Source organism: Coregonus clupeaformis, chromosome 3 (genome assembly GCF_020615455.1).
Source record: "Coregonus clupeaformis isolate EN_2021a chromosome 3, ASM2061545v1, whole genome shotgun sequence".
NCBI lineage: Eukaryota > Metazoa > Chordata > Actinopteri > Salmoniformes > Salmonidae > Coregonus > Coregonus clupeaformis.
Genome location: NC_059194.1, coordinates 11,402,058 through 11,424,373, shown reverse-complemented (window position 1 = coordinate 11,424,373; position 22,316 = coordinate 11,402,058). Strand labels below are relative to the sequence as shown.

At 45.0% G+C, this 22,316-nt stretch overlaps 1 protein-coding gene across 10 annotated transcripts in view; it reads right to left on the bottom strand.

Annotated features, from left to right (window-relative positions):
• LOC121540505 (LIM and calponin homology domains-containing protein 1-like) overlaps positions 1-22,316 on the bottom strand; it is a 138,140-nt gene that overhangs the window by 10,677 nt on the left and 105,147 nt on the right. For 5 of the 10 annotated variants that reach the window (XM_045207254.1, XM_045207245.1, XM_041849438.2 and 2 more), the window contains exons 8-19: positions 21,550-21,841; positions 10,320-10,358; positions 7,637-7,763; positions 7,354-7,514; positions 5,937-6,423; positions 4,475-4,810; positions 3,472-3,592; positions 3,051-3,181; positions 2,655-2,760; positions 2,339-2,419; positions 1,619-1,650; positions 764-886 (exon numbers count right to left, since the gene is read on the bottom strand). In XM_045207254.1, the coding sequence (XP_045063189.1) occupies positions 764-886; positions 1,619-1,650; positions 2,339-2,419; positions 2,655-2,760; positions 3,051-3,181; positions 3,472-3,592; positions 4,475-4,810; positions 5,937-6,423; positions 7,354-7,514; positions 7,637-7,763; positions 10,320-10,358; positions 21,550-21,841 (2,036 nt within the window). Of the gene's footprint in view, positions 1-763; positions 887-1,618; positions 1,651-2,338; positions 2,420-2,654; positions 2,761-3,050; positions 3,182-3,471; positions 3,593-4,474; positions 4,811-5,936; positions 6,424-7,353; positions 7,515-7,636; positions 7,764-10,319; positions 10,359-11,751; positions 12,271-21,549; positions 21,842-22,316 lie in introns of those variants that run through there. The other 5 variants (XM_045207242.1, XM_045207266.1, XM_045207251.1 and 2 more) reach the window with 5 other exon arrangements.

Here is a 22,316-nt window from a genome sequence, read left to right as displayed (position 1 = left end):
TGAAGGAAAGAAAACAAGGAGACAAGGCTATTTGGAGTATTGAGACACACCCTATGATGGGTAGGTAGAGGAGGAGAGCGAAGTTGACTGGCGGCAGATTTGGGGTTCTGGCGAGTGAGTGTGAGACACGCAGGACATGCCATAGCACACAGCTTTTATTGTGCAATGCTGCCACTGTGTGGCCACTGTGGCACAGCAGTGAGTAGCAGATTGGGGGTCGACTCAAGATTGTGGTAATAAAGAGAGGAGAATAGGGTTAAGTGCCTTGCTCAAGGGCACATTTACGTCATTTAGCAGACGCTCTAATTGAAATGTGTCTGCAAGCTAATAGAAAGTTAGCACCTGCTTTGGGTAAATGTAACTGGTGCTGCAGACCATAGATTCAGTAATCAGTAGGGTTATTCGGGCCTAGCTTTAGCTAATGTCAATAGGCCATCATGCTAACTCAGGCCTAGCTTTAGCATGCTAACTCAGGCCTTTTGTTAACATATTATTAGCAGTATGCTAACTCAGGCCTTTTGTTAACATATTATTAGCTGTATGCTAACTCAGGCCTAGCTTTTGTTAATGTGAATTTAGCAGCATGCTAAATCAGGCCTAGTTTTTCTCAATGAGTATTTAGCAGCATGGTAAATCAGGCTTAGCTTTTGTTCATGTGTATTTAGCAGCAAGCCAAATCAGGCCTAGTTTTTTTTAATGAGTATTTAGCAGCAAGCTAAGTCAGGCTTAGCTTTTGGGTGTTTAGTAGCATAACTCAGGCTACCTGAAGCATGCGCTCCTGCTCTTGCTGCCACCTTTCCTGACGCTGTCGCTCCTCATCTGGGTCCCAAGACCAGCGGTCACCCCGCTTAGCCTGGGCCACTACTGGGGATGACACCTGAGTGACCTGATAGGGCCCATCCGGGGCTCACACACACACACACACACACACACACACACACACACACACACACACACACAGAGACAGACAGACAGACACAGACACAGACACGCATGCACACATCCGTACATACACACACACACATTTGTGAACACAAGCATGCATATACACACACGCCGACCCACACACCCATAAACCAAAGTACACACACATCCACAGAAAGGGTATAGAGGAGACACACAGTTGATCTACAACAGCACTATGTCCATGCTAGCCACAGGTGTCCTACTAAGGAGAGAGAAAAGAGAGAGAGCGATGAGGGGATGAAGAGCAATGCTGGTTGCTTTGTACATAATCCTCATCTGATAGGTTGAGCCAATGAACAATGACCAATCAATCACTGGGTCTTAGGGAGGTCCTAAATATATAGGAAAAACAACAAAAGGATTGTGCTCAGTAGACACAAAACGGAAGAACACGCTCTGAAATGGAGTGAAACGGAGCCAATATTGAACTTGCCCAATAAGAATACGTTTGTTTTTGTTTCATGGTTTTGTTACTGTGTGCCCTAATGAACACAACCTAGGATTGTCTGTTAAGATGCATCGTATTCAATGCAATGTGGACTGTATTGACACCATTTTAAGATCTTTGTCTCAACCAGATGAGAACCAGTAAAAACCCTTTTATAACTACCAGGAAAGACTATAGCAGATGGAACAGTAAGGATCTACTTACCGCTGCTTTACCACGCTCCTGCTCTGCCCCCTCTATGAAATAGAGGTACAGTGAAAAAGGTAGCCGGTTAGAAAACAAGCATCTTTCAAACACAGGAACTGATGCTGAGTGGACATGATCTTTTTAGTAATTTAATTTGCTAACTACACTGTCTTTGTGTGAACACATGGAAAAAGCTATTTACATAATGAATGTCAGTTAAAGGAATGAGGGAATGAAGCAAAAGGTGGCAGGGAACAAATCAAGGTGATAAGGGAACAAATCAAGGTGATAAGGGAACAAATCAAGGTGATAAGGTATGAAGGTGAATATTGAGTTGCTGAAAAGCTACGAGCTGTGTGGTATTTTTCATTACTGAGTGGCTAACAATTCCAGTTTCCTGTGTAAAAGTGCACCAAAATCAACATTCAACAATGCTGTAACACTTGACATGAAGTTGCTCTGATACCTGTGTAGTAACACTGTAGTTATACTTGTAACAATGTTGTATTAACATTGTTACTATAGTAATTACAGCACTATAAGACCAACTTAATGTAAAATATAATGGGATCCACAGGACTCCAATAATAAATGACAAAACTAGTAGAGTGAGGAAACAGGTTTCCAATGCTTTCACCCAGCCCCTGGGGAAGCCCTGGGGAAACCCTGTACTATGTATGAGTATGTGAACCCCAAAGAGGGTTACAGGCAAGCTCAACTAATCAGTGAGCAGTTTACCTGGCGGGGTGAAGAACTCCCAACGTAGGCCTAACCTAGGGTTGCCGGTTGCTGGTGGATAACTGGCACTGTTAGCCAGCTCTACAGCACAAGCAAGAAGGAGGGGGAGGAAGGAGGGAGGGCAAGGGGGTGAGGAGGAGAAAAGGAGAGGATAGATAGAGAGTTCACAGGCAAAAACACAGAGTGCCAGTTGGAGACACAAAGGAAAAAGGAGTTGGGGTGTGTGATAGCATAGCTGAGAGGGCTGCGGGAAATAAAGAGTATTGGGAAAAGGCAGTTTGAAGTTCATTCTGTTCTGAAAAAAGATTTTGCTTACCTGTTGTGGGCGCTTCACATGGTGGTTTCTTTCTGACAGGTCCTGGATCAGCCAAGGCAGCAACTTCCTCTGCTCTCTGAGATGACTCCAGGCTGGGCTCACTGACCTAAGATCAGAACCAGAAAGGTTAGGAACACAATGATCAAAACATGACCAGGGGATTCTTCAAAATATTTAGTTAGAACAAAGCAGATAGAAATGTAATTTACAGAGCTTATGTGATAACCTATTCTACACAGTATAGAATTATGTCTGTTCTACATAATGCATTTCTATCCGAAAGTTCTATGGCGCTGCACACTCCTGGGTACGGCTTCTGCTTGAGGTACAGCAGTGCACAAATGATTGGCTATTTGCAGCATTGGGGGCCATTGATTGGTTGGCAGGTGATCTCACCTGTGCGGTCATTGGTTGAGCTTGTTGTGTGGCGTGCTCTGATAGGACTGGACGGAGGACAGTGGCATTCTGTCTAGTCGCTGTGGCATTCATACACACTTCTGTTTGTTCCTTGGGAGCTTGTTGTGACTCTGAAAACCAGACGGACACATGTTTACATGAATCAGAGCAAGGCTCTGCATCACAGTATACAGTAAGCCCAGACAGTGGGTCCTAATGTGACTTTAACCACAGGAAGACCAAGTTGAATAATGTGTTTAACAGCTTAAAGTGTTCATTTGCTAATCAGACAATGAGTAACACATGACTAGCATGCATATCGAATAGCAACAGGATTTTATGGGTTATAGAAACAATACAAATGGCCACCACTAGGTGTCAGAGTTAACAGCAGTCTCCTAGGTAACACATAGGAACAGACCTGTAGCTGGAGAGGGCTGTACTGCAGTCTCTGTTGTGTTGGGCTCCTCCCACAGTGGGCCTGCAGCAGACCTGCCTCCAGCCTCCACAAGGCTCTCTGTGCTCTGCAGCTCCTGTAGGGACTCACACAGGAAGAAATACTCTGATTATGCATCCTCCTCCTTCCTTTTGTTGAAGTCATGACCTTTCTGACACAATGTTGCTTTATCCTATCTATGACTGCATGTAGATGAAGAACAACACATAGTTCTGGCTTGTATGTAGGCTTTCAGTCTGCAGTTTGCAGTTGTGGAAAAAGTACCCAATTGTCATACTTGAGTAAAAGTAAAGATACCTTAATAGTAAATGACTTAAGTAAAAGTGAAAATCACCCAGTAAAATACTACTTGAGTAAAAGTCTAAAAGTATTTGGTTTTAAATATAATAAAGTATAAAAAGTAAATGTAATTGCTAAAATATACTTAAGTATCAAAAGTAAAAGTATAAATAATTTCAAATTCCTTATATTAAGCAAACCAGATGGCACCATTTTCTTGTTTTTTAAATTTACAGATAGCCAGAGGCACGCGCCAACACTCAGACATAATTTACAAACAAAGCATGTGCTTAGTGAGTCCGGCAGATCAGAGGCAGTAGGAATGACCAGTGATGTTCTCTTGATAAATGTGTGAATTAGACCATTTTCCTGTCCTGCTAAGCATTCAAAATGCAATGAGTACTTTTGGGTGTCAGGGAAAATGTAAAAAGTACATAATTTTCATTAGGAATGTAGTGAAGTAAAAGTAATAAAAAATATAAATAGTAAAGTAAAGTACAGATAGCCCAAAAAACTACTTAAGTAGTACTTTCAAGTATTTTTACTTAAGTACTTCACACCACTGACAGTTTGTCAAGATGCAAGCCACAACCTACATTGTTCCAAGTCTTTTCAGACCCTTTTGAATAAATATGTTTTTTTTTTCACAGAAACAAAGCAGGCTTGGCTGCATGTATTAGGTGCTCACCGAGGGCAGTGAGGTGGGCCGGCTAGGCGGGGTAGACTCCTGTGCATTACCCTTCTCCTGGGCATCACTTTCTCCTGGCACTGAAGAAGATGTCACTGCAGTGCCTGTGCCACCCTGTGCCACAGCTAGCTTGGCTGGTAATGGGCTTGCCCTGGGGGAGGGGCTATGTGTGGGTAGGAGAGTGGCCTCACATGGGGGTGTGTCGGAACCGTCAGAGGAGGCTGTAGGCGTGGCAGGGGAGGGGTAGAACAGTAGCGGGGAGGTCCTTCCCTCGCTCTCTGGAGTGGTGACCTCATCATTGCCCATGTCGCCGTTCACTCGCAGCAAGTCGTCCACCTGAGTACACAGGTTAGAGACTGAAGGCTTAGAGAAAACACACATGTATGCACATACATACAGCACACACACTACAGAGATGCATTTCAATGTAAAAATCCAACACATAAACCCCATTTTAGAGACACAGTATCCTCACCAAAAATATCCTTCAGACAGCAAAACAAGAACAGTCAACTGGGATGAAACCTCCCAAATACCACACTCCACAGCAACGACCGCAATATGACCAGACAGTTCTATTCCAGACCACACAGACCGGAAGTTTCCCCATGTTGTAAATAAAACCCTAACTCATTCATGTAACTCTGGCCTATAAGATATTCAGCTAGCCCCTGATAACATGCTGGGACTAAATGAAAGGCTGTAATGTATGTGTGAGGAGCGCAAAGTGCTAACTCCAGACACACAGGGGGGTTGTTGAATGGAGGGGGACTCACTACCCACAATCCCCCCTCAGTCTGTGTGGTCCTCTCTGTCTGCCCGGAGACCCACTTCACATTGAGAGGGCCTACTTGTCAACTTCTTAAGTCAATATGGAACAGAGCCCTCCATTCAGGCTCCACTCAGCTCCAAATAAGAGATTCCAGACACAGAAGTGGGAAGAAGTCCCGGTTTGTTCCCATAATAACCCCAAACCATGTTATCTTCCATTGGAATGGCTCTGAGGATGAAAATGAACATCCTGTTATGCTGAATTGAGACGTTGCAACAGACTTGGGGAAAAGGGAAAAGGGATTTCTATCTTTCTGTCTGAAAACATGACACCCAATCTCCATGGTTTCTGTCTGAAAACATGACACCCAATCTCCATGGTTTCTGACTGAAAACATGACACCCAATCTCCATGGTTTCTGACTGAAAACATGACACCCAATCTCCATGGTTTCTGTCTGCTATTCTAATGTAAATGCCAAGATCAGGGTTCCATTTACACAATACATCTTGGTGTGCCCTTGGAAGACTAGGCTGAACAAAACATTCAAACTACTTTGGGGGATGAATGGCAAACAACCCCATGGCACCCTGGTAATTGAAACCCTGGTTCAAACACAATTTTATAGTAAAATACACTAGTGATAACACTGATAAAACCCTTGCCATTAGCTGGCATTTTGTGCCTCACCTTGCCTGGCCTGGGTCCCACCAGCATCTGCATGCCCTTGGGTTGGCTGTAAGGCTTGGGCATCAGCAAAGGCACAGACTTGGGTGAGACAGCCCGGATAGAGGGGTTTGGTTCAGGCTTGCACGACCGAATCTGGGGGCGATGAGACGGATCCTGGGGGAACCCCACCACCTGGGCCTCGACAGTAGCGGTAAACTTGGGTGCCGGGAGCGACTGCTGCCTCAGGTACTTTAGGGGGCCATTTGGATCTTCTTCCGGGGAGGTGGGGGTGGGAGAACAGGAAGTTGGGGTGAGGGTGAGACGTGTGTTGGTGGTAGCAGTGGGATCCTCAGAGACGCTCCTGTCCAGTAGTTTGGGCAGTTGCAGGCGCTCTAGCACCGCTTCACTAATGGTGAAGCGCTGGGCATAGCGGTGGAGGACCAACGCCGCCTCCTCGGGTGTGCGGGCCAACCGGTAGGCCTCGCGGAGGTCGTTCTCACGACGCTCCCTAGGGGAGGAGAGACGGGAGGACAAGGTGAGACAGGGGCCATGTGACTGGCTACACACTGACGAAAGCATCATTGTTGAAACATGTGTACATTGCTATTTTTTATTTTTATTTAACCAGGAAAAGCCCATTGAGACCCAGAGTCTCTTTTTCAAGGGAGACCTGGCCAAGAAGGCAGCAACAATCAATACATTACAGAATTAAAACATACAATAACACAACACAACAACATGATCCAGCCTAAAATAAGCATTTACACTCCTCTGTAACAGAGTCTCCCATAAAAAATGTAAATTAATTCAGTGGCACTAACATATCTAGATGAAGCATGGATTGTAGACTATTCCATGCCTCTGGTGCACAAGACAAGTAGGCAGTCTTGCCTAATACTGTAAATGGGGACTTTAAGTAGCAACCACCTAGCAGACCGGGTATGGTAACTGCTGGTGGTGAAGGAGACCAGACTACAGAGGTAAAGAGAGAGTTTACCCAAAAGAGCTTTGTAGATGAACACATATAAAAGTATCTTTCTGCGCATATAAAGTGAGGTCCAACCCACCATTTGGTACAAGGTGCAATGGTGGGTGAGTGACTTGGCATTTGTAATAAAGCGCAAGGATGCATGATAAACAGAGTCCAGTCTCTGTAATACAGAGGAGGCTGCATGCAAATACAACAAGTCACCATATTCAAATACAGAGAGAAAAGTGGCCTGAACAAGCTTCTTTCTAGCCATAAGCGGGAATCAAGCCTTATTACCCGGCTATGATCCCCTGATGCAGTTATAAAATAGGTTGAGGCCAGGATGAGATAAAAAAACAACAGGCCCGGATAGAAGAGAGTAGGTATAGGCCTATACTGTACATGGAGACAACCAACAATATGGAAACCAGGGTTTGACCTAAAATTGAGGATTTCCTTGTGACGTACTTCTCCTCAACGATCTCCCGATAGGTCTTGATGCTCTTCCTCCTCTGAGAGATGGCTCCTCCCTCACCCGTCATCAGCTTCTCCATCATCTTCCTCTCTTCCTCCTTCTTGATCAGGTCCTGGGAGACGCTTCTCCTGCGACTCTTCCACCGGGCTAGGTCCTAACACACAGACAGTAGATGTATGACTGTATGAATGCGTGAGTGTGTAAGTGTGTGTGTGTAAGTGTACGAGTGTGTGTATGAAAGTGTATTAGGATGTGTGTGTGTGAGTGAGTGCTTACGTCCTGCCAGTGGTCCTCTTCTTCCTTCATCATGTTGTACTGGTTGTGCATGAGCTCGTGGCGCACCTGGCTGTGGTGTGGCAAGATGCCGTCCTCCTCACAACGCATGTCAATCATACTCACACTCCTGAGAAAAGAAAGGAGAGAAAGGAGAGGAGAAGACAAGAGAGGAGAGAGGGGAAGACAAGAGAGGAGAGAGGGGAAGACAAGAGAGGAGAGAGGGGAAGACAAGAGAGGAGAGAGGGGAAGACAAGAGAGGAGAGAGGGGAAGACAAGAGAGGAGAGAGGGGAAGACAAGAGAGGAGAGAGGGGAAGACAAGAGAGGAGAGAGGGGAAGACAAGGGAGGAGAAAGGGGAAGACAAGGGAGGAGAGAGGGGAAGACAAGAGAGGAGAGAGGGGAAGACAAGGGAGGAGAGAGGGGAAGACAAGAGAGGAGAGAGGGGAAGACAAGAGAGGAGAGAGGGGAAGACAAGGGAGGAGAGAGGGGAAGACAAGGGAGGAGAGAGGGGAAGACAAGGGAGGAGAGAGGGGAAGACAAGGGAGGAGAGAGGGGAAGACAAGAGAGGAGAGAGGGGAAGACAAGGGAGGAGAGAGGGGAAGACAAGGGAGGAGAGAGGGGAAGACAAGAGAGGAGAGAGGGGAAGACAAGGGAGGAGAGAGGGGAAGACAAGGGAGGAGAGAGGGGAAGACAAGGGAGGAGAGAGGGGAAGACAAGGGAGGAGAGAGGGGAAGACAAGGGAGGAGAGAGGGGAAGACAAGAGAGGAGAGAGGGGAAGACAAGAGAGGAGAGAGGGGAAGACAAGGGAGGAGAGAGGGGAAGACAAGAGAGGAGAGAGGGGAAGACAAGGGAGGAGAGAGGGGAAGACAAGAGAGGAGAGAGGGGAAGACAAGGGAGGAGAGAGGGGAAGACAAGAGAGGAGAGAGGGGAAGACAAGGGAGGAGAGAGGGGAAGACAAGGGAGGAGAGAGGGGAAGACAAGGGAGGAGAGAGGGGAAGACAAGAGAGGAGAGAGGGGAAGACAAGGGAGGAGAGAGGGGAAGACAAGGGAGGAGAGAGGGGAAGACAAGAGAGGAGAGAGGGGAAGACAAGGGAGGAGAGAGGGGAAGACAAGAGAGGAGAGAGGGGAAGACAAGGAGATGGAAGGAGTTATAGAGAGATTCACTGGGAGAGAAGTCATGTATACGGTATAGACAGAAAGTGTTTTATTTTCAGGCACAGTAATGGAGTAATGTTTTCTGGAGCTCTGGAGTTGCCGTAGTGATGATAGTTCAGCCAGGAAAGGTCAAACAGGGTCAATGGTCAGATACACCTTCTGTACTCAAAACCCAAAAGGAACTCATTATTATTCTGACAATACCACACATATTATATTATTGGATATTACTCTTCTGTATACATTAGTTTGTATTATACTGTGTAGAACCATGCAAAACAGAAGGCAGCAGAGATAACGTTAATAATTAAAGGCAGATGATAACATGTAAAGCAACATGCTGTCAAAAGGTCATATATACAGTCGCCTATCTGTACACAGCACAGAGCATCAGTTATACATTTGATCCAGGTCTTGTTTTGAGAACCACAGTGAGATCCTCATACATTGTTACAGTGCTGGTACATATCCTTGTGTGTGAGTGTATGAGACATGCATCATATGGTGAGCTCTCTAGTCTCCCACAAAAAATTTCCGGCTGAACAGCGGCTGAACGTAATAGAACATCAGTTTGGTATAGAAGAACTACGTCACTACTTCATCTGCTTGAATAAAATACTAAATAGCAGCTAGCAAGATGAAGATCACAGAGGTTATTTTCAATGAGTGCATTTCGCAAGTGGCTAGTTTGCATCAGCTACCTTCACTAAAACTGACCATCTTCTGAAAATGTCTGAAACCCTACCTCTTTAAAGAGTATCTTAAATAAATCCCACGGCGCCCCCCACCCGAAAAACATGTATGCACTAACGTAAGTCGCTCTGGATAAGAGCGTCTGCTAAATGACTAAAATGGAAATGTTAATGTAAAACCACTGCAAGCTTTTGCCTGCAAACTTTGGTTTTGAATCACGACATTCAGGCATGTCTGCCTCGTGATTTGTTGGGAGAGTTGTCTGTCTGAAGAGGACCCACCCCGGAACAATTTCTTCCCCCCTTATCGAAGTTGCCAAAAGAGTCCATTATTGAAATCAGACCCTAGTCACTGCTGTTGCCTAGCGTCTGGGGTTTACGAGACTATGAGCTGTCCACAAGACAGGAGAGTAATCTAGGGCCACCCCATTCCACATTAGACCCTCGAAGGCTATAAGATACACAGCAACTCGGTGAGGCTGGATAAGTGTCTCGCAGACATTTTAGGGTTCACCCTTGCAGTTAGGATTCATGCGCGCGTCTTGAGTTCCAGCGTTTGAGTGTGAGAGTGAGTGTGAGTGAGACATGCAGATGACAGAAGCTGGTTACAAACACAAGCATCTTCATTTGAAGTCAACCGCTAGTCCCTCCCAAGTTCTGCTAAATCTGAATGAATAGGATGGGTGTAACATGGTTAAAAGTCCAATAGTCCAGAGTTTCCACCATATTGCTTACACCCATCAACTCCCTACAGATAGACATGTCTAGAAGTTGGCATACTTGGCAGGTGTGGTTTAGCAGGGATGTACTGCCGATGGGTAACAAAGAACCACTTACTCTGGGTCATCTGACACACTAGCAGCTCTGTGACTGAATCTACGAAAGCAGAGACATGGAGAAAGAGCACACTAATGAACATACACACAACTACAACACAATACATACAGATATGAGAATAGTAAAGAAGTCTGATATAAGGAATATAGGATGTGTGTTGAAAACACCTGGAGGTTTACTCTATGGGTTACCGTTGACAACACTATGAGCTCTTTGTAAACAATCATGAGAGTTTAATGAGATACTGTAGGTTCAGTATTATTACAAAGTGAGCAATTATTGTCTTAAATAGCAGAACAATGGGTTTACAGTATGGTTATTCTGGATAGATCTACAGATTGATGAAAACAGTGTCCATTTGAACACAAGGTGGCACTCTAAACAAGAACACAACCAGCTCAGCACTTGGGGAAAAAACCCACAGAATTCACTGCACTATAGGCCTCTACAGCATATTGTATGGCGCAGATGGAAATGATCTCATGATGCAGTCTAAAATAAAACTAGCAATAAAAGCATGCATATTTTATTAGCCTGCTCATAACACATCTTCAAAGCTGGGTTTCTTCGTCTTTTGCCACCACAATACCCAAATTGGAGGTTTGGGTTAACCGGGTTTGGGTTTAAGTTCTGGGCCACAGAGAGCTTTTAAAGCTGCCTTTCTGACGTTGGGAAGGGTGTGAGTGAAAGTGTGTCTTGTGGTCCTATTAAGACTGGCCACAAGAAAGGGGGAAACCCAGTGACGAGAGGTCTTACGAAATGGACAGCAGATATATTGTTTTACGGGCTGTATGTATTTGTCATATATGTGTCATATCTGCCACACAGAGCGAAAGGCCATATTTTCTACTACTACCAGTGTGATCAATGTATTCTAGTAACAGAGTTTCAGTCAACTCTATGTAATATGTTTACCATGTATGCATATATTTGCAAGTGTTTAAGCACATTGACGCATACATGCACAGCCCTGTATATTCAACAATTATTAAATAGCAACATTCCTTGGACAAAACTAAGAAGTAATACAATGTAAATACGATTTTGAGGGAGTTGCTGTAACCAGTGTGTATTGGAAAAGGTCAAATTTCAAAGGTCACCATGCAAGGATATTTAAAGGTCACTGTCAAATCATCCTCACATGTGCAAAAACATACAAACCCAAAAAGTATTAATAGTGAAAGGTCATGCAATCTTCACGTTTGCCATCCAGAGGTGTGCATCACTGCTCGAGGGCACGGCCGCATGCGTATGAAGCAGGATTTCTAAATGTCTACTGAAGGATGATGGGTAATGTAGTTCTCTGTATCTGATCTGGGTAGGCTGGGAGAAACCCAATATGTTGTGTCCGTTTAGGTGTGATGCTCCTCCCTTAGCCAACTGAGCATTTTGTATCGGTCACTCAATCCTAGTCAATGGACGACAGGCTCACATTGGAGGGAGGTCGTCGTCAAGCCAAGATGGACATTTCGCCACAGCTGGTTTGTCGCCGTCGCGACCTTCAACCTCCGACTTTCCCATGCGACCCTGGCAGGTGATGGTAAGCGTGGTGGTTGCCCCAGCTGCAGGAACGGGCAGGAACTGGCTTGGACCAGTGGTGCCGCCGTATTTTGGCGAGGTAAGGGTGCGGCGAGCCCACATGTCGTCGTTCCTCCCCGTGTCTGTCACCAGTGATATGGACAGCCCCACCTTCTTTGGCCCCGCCTCCTCCCTGTCAATCATGGTAGGGGGAGGGAACTTCTTGGTTGTGTCCAGGCTGGCCCTGGGGCTAAGGGGGCTCGTCACGACGATGGAGGTAGTCATGGGGCTGGTTGTCAGGGATGACGGGCGGTATAGTTCCTCGGAGCATGAGCGGGCGGGGCTACTGCTGAGAGAGTGGTTCGGTTAGCATTGACCAAGGTCGTAGGGCATTTGACATTATTTCACTATTGAAATAATATAATAAAACAAATTAGGATATCCATGTAACCGGTGTGAAATGGCTAGCTAGTTAGCGGTGCGCGCTAGTAGCGTTTCAATTGGTGACGTCACTCGCTCTGAGACCTTGAACTAGTTGTTTCCCTTTGCTCTGCAAGGGCCGCGGCTTTTGTGGAGCGACGGGTAACGGTGCTTCGAGGGTGACTGTTGTCGATGTGTGCAGAGGGTCCCTGGTTCAAGCCCAGGTAGGGGCGAGGAGAGGGACGGAAGCAACACTGTTACATTGGGGCGAGGCAATGTAACAGTGTTGCTTCCGGGGAAACAACTACTTCAAGGTCTCAGAGCGAGTAACGTCACCAATTGAAATGCTACTAGCGCTTACCGCTAACTAGATAGTCTAAATTCTAAAAAAATAAATGCTCGTCTCTCTTGACCAATCATAATTACACAAATGCACGTGGCAGAGGTAAACAGCGGAAGGCTGCTTTCTCCGGTAGTTTTTGGCTAAATGCAACAGGGTCGTTCCATGTCATTTCAGCAAGCCATGACACTTACCGTCTCAGATTGTTCTGAAATGGTTAGAAACAGATAAGTTAAGCATTCGGCAACTTTATTTTGTTGAAATATAATTTAATCTCTGAGAAATTGCCCATTTTAATTTAAAGGTTTCATATAATATTCAATAATTATAGTGGCCCCGTGTAGCTCAGTTGGTAGAGCATGGCGTTTGCAATGCCAGGGTTGTGGGTTCGATTCCCACGGGGGGGCAGTATGAAAATGTATGCACTCACTAACTGTAAGTCGCTCTGGATAAGAGCGTCTGCTAAATGACTAAAATGTAAAATGTACCCAACATCCAATTTGGACCACACATTCTTCAAACTTTGTTCACCTAATAGTAGGAACAGCACCATCTAGCGATTAAAATCTGGTAATATCAGGATGTAGGATGGGAATATAAACCTAACAACTTCAATGACTAATTTCTCTGAACAGGGGGAAAAAAACAACACCAAATTAACTGAGAATACATTACATAGGATGAAGAAACAATCCTCCGATCCGCAGCTCCATACTACTTGTCAGACATAGATAACTGATACTATATACTCGTTTTTGGGGTGGGATTGACATGGGGTGTGGGGGGTCCGTGGGTGACCTTTGACCATTTCTTTGGATTCCTCGTCTTACTCATTGTTAGAAAAATGTTTGGTACTATATTTATTTAATATTATCTGAATCTTATGAATTAAAATGGCCAATTTGGGCGCAACCAATTAGCTTAATTTCTCAGAGATTAAATTATATTTCAACAAGATAATGTTGCACGAATGCTAATCTTATCTGTTTCTAACAGAAACGATTTCAGAACAATCTGAGATGGTCGGTGTTGAAATCCACTTTCTTGTGCTTTTTGAGGTGGAACAACCCAACAGTGAAAGAGAAGTCTGATTTCCACCATAATATAATTGATTCTGTTACAAAAATATATTCTGGTGAGTGTCTTGCATTGATCGGTTTCAGGTCTTTTGGAAACTCTGTTAGGTGTGTGCCTGTAATTGCTATTTGAAGTGGGAGAAATAGGGCAGCCTGGAGGGCTAAATGCGCAGCAGTAGCTCACCACTGTAAAAACGACATTCAAAAGTTTGTTTTATTAAATTAAGTATTTCAAATGACATGGTAGATCCTTGTAGGCAACAATATCACAAGGATGATCTAATTTAATTGATAACAAAGCATTAAAATAGGGCCAAAAATTGTTTTATCCAAAAATGAACATTCACTCAAGTAATCGAATAATAACGTCCATTCAGATATCCGGATATTAGATTAACCGTGCCCTTCCCGTAATTGTTGTAGTATAATGACCTTGGCCTTGAATCGAAAGGGTTTGTTCTTAAGGGTTGTGGAACCATTTCAGACACAGATGCAGAATCATACCCAAACACACATACACAAAATCCTTTCGATTCAAATCCTATTATAAAAACTCACATTAGTACACCTGGAAGGTAGATTTCGGAAGAAAAGCAGACAAAACACTAGTGACTCACAAAGATTGTATTGGGAGAAAACCCACAATAGCTATAGCTAGTCAGCTTTGGTAACCACCCCCAAAAACAATATTATTATTTGCTTGACGCATAGGCACAGTTAACTTAAATAGCCCCACTCTTAATAAACATTTTCAATACATGGTTCAAGCTACTAAAAATGACTTTTCTCCTCACCCATATTATACTAGGCCTTACATTCTACGAGTCATTTTCATTATCACACTGTTACCACTGTCCGTCATTGAAAAAATTCAGAAAAAGATCTAATGTAATGTCCTCTTCCATGTTCAGGATGTGTGCCATTGAGAATGTGTACAGCTGTTCAGGCAGTGAGAAGGGCACACCATATCCCAGCCCTGGTCGTGGTTCAGAGGCGGAAGGACCTCTCATTTCCTACTTCCTGAGGGTGGGTTCCCTGTGTGTTGTATAGCAAAAAATCAATCTGGATATATAAAATACTGTAACACAGTATGGGTAGGCTAGCTAGACTATGGCAAGTATTTGGTGTGTGTGTGTGTGTGTGTGTGTGCAAGGCTGCATCTATATCAAATGTGTGTGTGTGTGCGTGAACAACCAACGTGTGTTTGCCATATACAACGGCAGCATGGTGACTTGCTGATTATCTCCAACCAGTGCCATAGACTCAGTCGGTATTAGATAGAACGTAGCGGCCCTGCCCGCCTCTGGGGAAAACAACCTGTGGTTACCTAGGTTACCCCATTGGCTCACAGCAAAAACTTCACCTTATTCAAATGCAATTTTTTTGTTGTCTGCTTGTTTTAGTCAATTAAAAACTACATTGAAGAACAGTACACCATGTCTAAAGATTACTTTTAAACATTGCCTGCTCCCGAGCGCAGTGTTGCCAATTTAGTGACTTTGTCGCTATATTTAGCAAGTTTTCAGCCCTCCAGCGACTTTTATTGGTAAAAGATTCTAGCGACAAATGCAACTATTTTTCAGGCCGCCTTTGGGGAGTTTTGACGAGGGTTTCTATGGTTTTAATAGCATTTAGCGACTTTTCCCACTAAATTCTGCCACAAACAAGAGTGGGAGAAGCTGTCTGTTACAGAAGTCACAGCAATGACACACACACAGGCAGAGAAGCACCAGGGGAGGGGGTATCCGACGGGAGAAGGGACGAAAACACTACGTTGGGGACTGCAGCTGTGCCACAGCAAGGCAAATTGGTACTGTGACGTCGTCGCAGCAACCACAAAATGTCATCTAGCAACTTCTAGCGACAAATCAAAGAGCCAATAGCGGATCTCACTGAAAAATAGTTGGCAACACTGCCCGAGCGTTCTCACTACTTAGAAACATGTTATATTGTAGGGCTTCCCTCATGCCCCTTTTCATGACGGTGCTAGCAGCCACGTGAGCGAGTGCGAGCTAGCTACCGACCGGAAACATTAGCTAGCCAAGCCCAACAACACAAACAAACAGACTATACAGCTACAAGTAGTGAGTGGAGTTACAAACTGACTTTACTAAACAAGTTAAATGACTTACCTGTGATGAAATGTTTTCCACACACATAGCTCTGTGTAGCGTACTTGGACACCGGGTCCCCACATTTCCCACTCTCCTATGGTGAATAGCCTGAAGCCACAGGGCTCTTATCGCAGGCTCTATTTCCCTATGTGGGAGTATTGTGAACTGTAGGTCAGGGATTTTGACCTGGCATGTTTAGTTATTTCTGTTGACGAAGTTGGCTCTTTTACACTGGGGGTCAATGGGAAATAATATTTGTTTTCCCCAATTTGTGGGTGTGGTCGAGGGGAATTCCTTCTTATTACGTGAATATCGACTCCGCCAATAGCACCATGTTGCCATGTGATCAATCAGAAAAATACTCTCTTCATAGGTCATGAGGTCAATCTCTGTCGAAAGGAGATATAACACCCATTTATCCAGAAAGAAGGGAACAAATTAATGCCATTTGAGTTTGTGCATTTCAAATACCCTCTTGTAATACACATGTGTGGTTGTTTTACCTATGACCTACTTTAGTTGAAAGCACCGTCAGTCGTTCTGGATAAGAGCGTATGTTAAATTACTAGAATGCAACTGTAAACAACAGTAGCCAAACAACTAACAGGCAGAAGGCCATAAGGAGTTGCTAAAGGACGGATGTCAATACAACTGCCAGGAACACATAGAGCGACTCCTCAGAAATAAAGAGGACAACAAACATTGCAAACAGCAGACTCCTGGCAAACACCAAAACCCCAAACGTCTGAGCTTGGTTTTCACAGCACTAGGCCACAGCACAACTTATGTTTGGAATGTTCCTTGGACCTTGGGTATGTCCTAAATGGCACCGTATTCCCTATATAGTGCCCCTATTTTTGACCAGGGCCCATAGTGCACTATATCGGGAATAGTGTGCCATTTAGGACGCAGTCTTGGAACATGCTCTGTACATAAGTCCTATTTCATCTTTAGTGTGGTTAGTCAGCCAACATAGTGACAAGCCAGGTCTTCAGATATTATCGAGGCCAGAGAAAGCAGACATATTCACAGGGTGGATCCAAATTCAACTCACCACGGCCCCAAATGAGCATCAGTCATGTCCTTGTCGGAAAATAACAGGCAAAGTTATGTTCTTATGAAATGGTTCACTGAATCTCTCAGAGTTTGTGTAAGTAGTTGTCTGCAGAAGTGTCTGCATGGGCGTGTTTAAAGGTGTCATCACCAAAACAGTGAACAAGGAAATCAAATTGGCACCTTAGTTCAATACATCTTACAGGGAAATTAAGTTGGGGTAATTGGAACTGTGGCTTGATGAGACAATAGAAACTTTAAGGAAAAGTCTCTTGTCTGGGGATTGTTGGGGTAAGGGGTTATTAAAAGGAAATGGGGGTTGTTGGGTTGGGGTGAGGGAGTTAGGGTTTTGGCTTTAGGGGTTAGGGCATACAGTGATTGGCACCTTTGCTCAGCAGTCACAGTCAGGTGTATAGCCGTCTCCCTGTGGGTGAGTGTGGGGGTCTTTGAGCGCTGAGGGGGGGTGTAGGAGTGAAGTTCATACTCCTCCTCCCTCTCCTTCCACTCCTGTCTCCACGGGCATGCCGGGGTCAACCTCCCTTCCTCCTCTTTCCTCTCCTCCTGTTCTTCCTCGCCCCTGTGTTCTTCTTCTGACTGATTCTGTGGTTGGGGAAGGGGTTGGGCTTGGGGCTCGGGGGACGGGGGCTCAATAGGGGCTATAACTGGGGGTAACTCTAGGGTGGGGAGTTCAGTTGGACTGTTATACACACACATGCACGCACACCCACACCCACACAAGAGGCAATCCCGACAACACCAACATGCAACCATGACACAGCGTAGCACAAACAAAGCCACAAGACATGTGAAACACGCAAGCATTACCACAAAACACAGTCATAATGTGATAATATGCACAATGACAATGGGAGTACCAAAAAGGAACAACACCAATGGAAACATGTGAAAGGAAAGAAGAGCAAATAAACAGAACGTAACGATGATGTAATAACAACCTCAAAGCATTTGAATAAAGAGTCACTGAAAATCAGAACAAGCTGAATGAAGAATAATGTACTGGTTGGTATTGGTCAGGGACCCGATGACCTCGGTAAAAAGGTCAAGCCCATCTCAAGATCTCATGCAAGCGCACGCACAAATACACACAGAGGCGTAGAAATACACTGACGCATGCACACGTCCACATACATGTACTCAGATAGGGTTAGCATTACCTTATTACGAGATGAGTGGAACAAGCCGCATTTTAGTTTCATGAAAACCTCAATATGCTGTTTTGATATCGTTTTCCAACAACACTCAACCGAGTCATATAGTAGCCAAAGTCGCTCACACATTTTAGGAGTCACCCATCTGTGTCTGCATAGCAAATGTCTCGCCTGTTGCTGGCTTTTCTCTGAGTGCTTCGGCCTCGGCTAATCAAGACACACATCTGGTCTCCATCAACCCCTCCCTTCACGCCACCACAGTACCAAAAAATATATATTTTTCATTTTCTTAAAGACCTGCTCCAGAACTTTGGTGACTACCAAGTATTTTTTAACTCACGCTTTACATTTTACATTTTAGTCATTTAGCAGACGCTCTTATCCAGAGCGACTTACAGTTAGTGGCCCCAGTGGGAATCGAACCCACAACCCTGGCATTGCAAGCGCCATGCTCTACCAACTGAGCTACACTGGCATTGAGCTGAATGTGTCAATGTGTAGATCATACATGAATAATCTATGAGCAGAATTACTGTCTTACCTTAATTAGCCATGAAATACCTAGTTTGAAAGCAACTGTTTTTCTAGAAGCCGTGCTGCGCCATTTTCCCTACATTTTCCCCCATGTGGGCCAGCCCCCTAGCAATTCGAGCTCAACTAATGAGCTTCAGCCCCTCGCCATAAGAGATGCAGCTATCAATACGCACATAATGCACCCACAGCAGAGCGAGAGAGAGAGAAATGACGTGGTGCACATATCTGCACATACGTAATTTAGCATACAATTTTCAGGGACCACTTTTGGCTCGTGAGAACTACTTTCAGAACTACTGGCTAAAAAGTATACAAAAGTACAGGAGAATCTCTTTAAACATGCATGTTCCACATCAGACAGGACATTTCCAGTCTCCCTTGTGCATTTTGGGAATTACAGTATGAAGGAAAATTGGCTGGAGGTAGCTGTTTTTGATGTGCTGTGTCAGATCTGGTGGAAGAAATAACAAATCAGTGATATGGAGAGAAGCAGTCCATCATCACATGCTGACACTTTTAGAAAATAAAGAATAAGCACTCCGAGTTTGTTTTGTCTCAATGGTAATAACAGAGAACGAGCCGTTAGCATTTTGGCTAATGTTTAGATTGATGGCCCATTTGGCGCGTGTTATCCGTGGCTAACACAGAACGCTAGGCTAACGAGCAGCTATGGAGTGTACGCCAACCTCCTCTCTTGCTGTGTAAATAAAGCAAATCATCTCAATATGGGCCTCATCCAGAGAACCGTCTCAGGAAGGAATCGAGTGGTGATGAGTATTTTGGAGAACAGTTATCACTTTAGTGAACAACATGAATATGGGAGGTACTTCCTCAATATATGACAAATACTATATCAGCAAATAAGATTTATTTAACAAAAGTGGTTTATTTAACACAAACTCAGATTTGATGTGTGCAAAAATATGTGAACCCCTTCAGTCAATAGCTTGTGGCACCTCCATTAGCAGCGATAACTTGGACTAAATGTCTCCTATAGCCAGTAATCAGTCTCTGACATCTGTTTTGAGGGATTTTTGCCCACTGCTCCTTACAGAACTCAGCCAATTGAGTGAGGTTTGAGGGGTGTCTGGCATGAACTGCCTGCTTTGGGTCCTGCCACAGCATCTCGATTGGATTTAGGTCAGGACTTTGACTTGGCCAATCCAAAACACACATTTTCTTTCTCCTGAGCCATTCTTTGGTAGATTTGCTTGAATGCTTTGGGTCGTTGTCTTGTTGGATGACCCATTTTCGGCCCAGCTTTAGCTCCTTGACTGATGGCCTGACATTCTGTTCAAGAATCTCCTGGTATACCGCTGAATTAATGGTTCCCTTAATGATGTGGAGTCATCCAGGTCCAGAGGAGGAAAAGCAGCCCCAGATCTTGACATTCCCACCACCATGCTAGACTGTTGGGATAAGGTTATTTTGGTGGTAGGCAGTGTTGGGTTTTCGCCAAACATAGTGGTGTTGATTGTGACCAAAAATGTCAATTTTGGACTCATCGGTCCAGAGAATGGACTTCCAGAAACCTTTGTCCAGGTGGTCTCTGGCAAAGTGTATAATTTTACTTTAATTTGTATTTTTTTATTTTTTTTACCCCTTTTATTCTCCCCAATTTCGTGGTATCCAATTGGTAGTTACAGTCTTGTCCCATCGCTGCAACTCCCATACGGACTCGGGAGAGGCGAAGGTCGAGAGACGTGCGTCCTCCGAAACCCAACCCAACCGAGCCGCACTGCTTCTTGACACAATGCCCGCTTAACCCGGAAGCCACCCGCACCAATGTGTCGGAGGAAACACCGTACACCTGGCAACTGTGTCAGCGTGCACTGCGCCCGGCCTGCCACAGGAGTAGCTAGTGCGCAATGGGACAAGAACATCCCTTCCGGCCAAACCCTCCCCTAACCTGGATGACGCTGGGCCAATTGTGCGCCGCCCCATTGGTCTCCCGGTTGCGGCCGGCTGTGACAGAGCCTGGACTCGAACCAGGATCTCTAGTGGCACAGCTAGCACTGCGATGCAGTGCCTTATACCACGTCTCTGGCAAAGTTAAGACGGGCAGTTTGGTTCTTTTTGACAGCAGAGGCTTCTTTCTAGCAACCCTCCCATGAATGGCATTTTGATTCAGTGTTCTTCTTATTGTTGAAGCATGCACAGTTACCTGAGATGCAGCAAGGGAGGTCTGCAAATCTTTAGATATTATGTTTGGGTTGGCTTTTACCTGATTTATTATTGTTCTTGTGGCTCTTGGGGATATTTTGGAAGGGCGTCCACTTCTAGGCCCAGTTGCTGTCAGGTTAAATGCTCTCCATTTGTAAATTATTTGCCTCACAGTGGACTGATGGAGCTCAAATATTTTTCAGATGATTTTATAGCCTTCCTCAGACTGATGTGCTCTCACTAACCTCGTTCTGATATCCTCTGAGCTCTCCTTTCCTCTCAGCATAGTGTGCTTTGCATTCACCTGGATGGGTAACACCAAATTGACCAGGTTTCTTACCAGGAGCCCCACCCAAAATCTTTCCTAACGATCTCTCCTTTGATTGGTTCATTTGGTAGCTAATTATTTACCCACCTGATTCTACTTACCTACTTGATTTAACCAATGCAACTTGGGGTTCACTTATTTTTGCACCTGCACTAATTCCTTTTTAGTTTAGTTTTTCTACTACACGCATGATTTCCTCTACACCAACATATGGTTTGGTAAATATAAATCTGTTATGTCAGATCAAAAAGACTGGTTCTGATTAAACGAAGAGTTCATGGTAAAAACTGCAAAAATCTGTAATTGCACAAGGGGTTCACACACTTTCAAGCAGCACTGTACATGCAAGTTACAAATAGCAAGTTTTCCTGGAGAAAAGAGTGGCAACAACACATTTACCAAATGACACCATGGCTACGATCCAATATCCATACTAGCATTCCACTTCGATTGGAACAGAGCCTACTACCACCACTGTCTATCACTTCTACTACTACTACATCACCAATGCTCACCTGAAGGGTATATCGCCTCCTATGGGCGAGGTGGCGGTACTCCAGCTTTTGCGGCTGCCCCCACCCCCTCCACTGCCCTCCTCCCGGCCCTCGCGGTCGCCCCTCTTCCTGCGCAGTGGTGTGGGCACGTAGCCACTGGCGTTGCTCTTGTTGGGCAGGTACTGATTGAAGGGCACCATCACTCGGAGCTCGCTCACCGAGGTCCGCCGAGCCAGCATGTCATCCTTGCGCACGTCCGGCAGCTTCCTGCCCCCGTGGGGTCCGGCATCGGACTCTGAGTCGCTGCCACGGCCTGGTGGGTGCAAGAGAGGGAGAGACTTTGACTTAAACCACCACAGTACCCCCATGAAACGTTGCCCCACCCCCGAGAGTGAGAGAGAGAGAGAGAGAGAGAGAGAGAGAGAGAGAGAGAGAGAGAGAGAGAGAGAGAGAGAGAGAGAGAGAGAGAGAGAGAGAGAGAGAGAGAGAGAGAGAGAGAGAGAGAGAGAGAGAGAGAGAGAGAGAGAGAGAGAGTGAGAGTGAGAGAGAGAAAGAGAGAGCGAGTGAGAGCGAGTGAGAGAGAAAGAGGGGAGAGAGAGAGAGAGAAAACAAATATAAATAACTGCTTAGGTTTTCAAAATTCAACATCAGCGTTTCACAATCTTTGTCTAAAAGGACCACTTTCTTCATTGGTTTTCGTTTCAATGGAGTTATCCTACCACTGACCTCTCAACTTGGATAGACGTTACTGAGAGTGGCCTAGAGACTAGAAACATCCCAATGGGTAT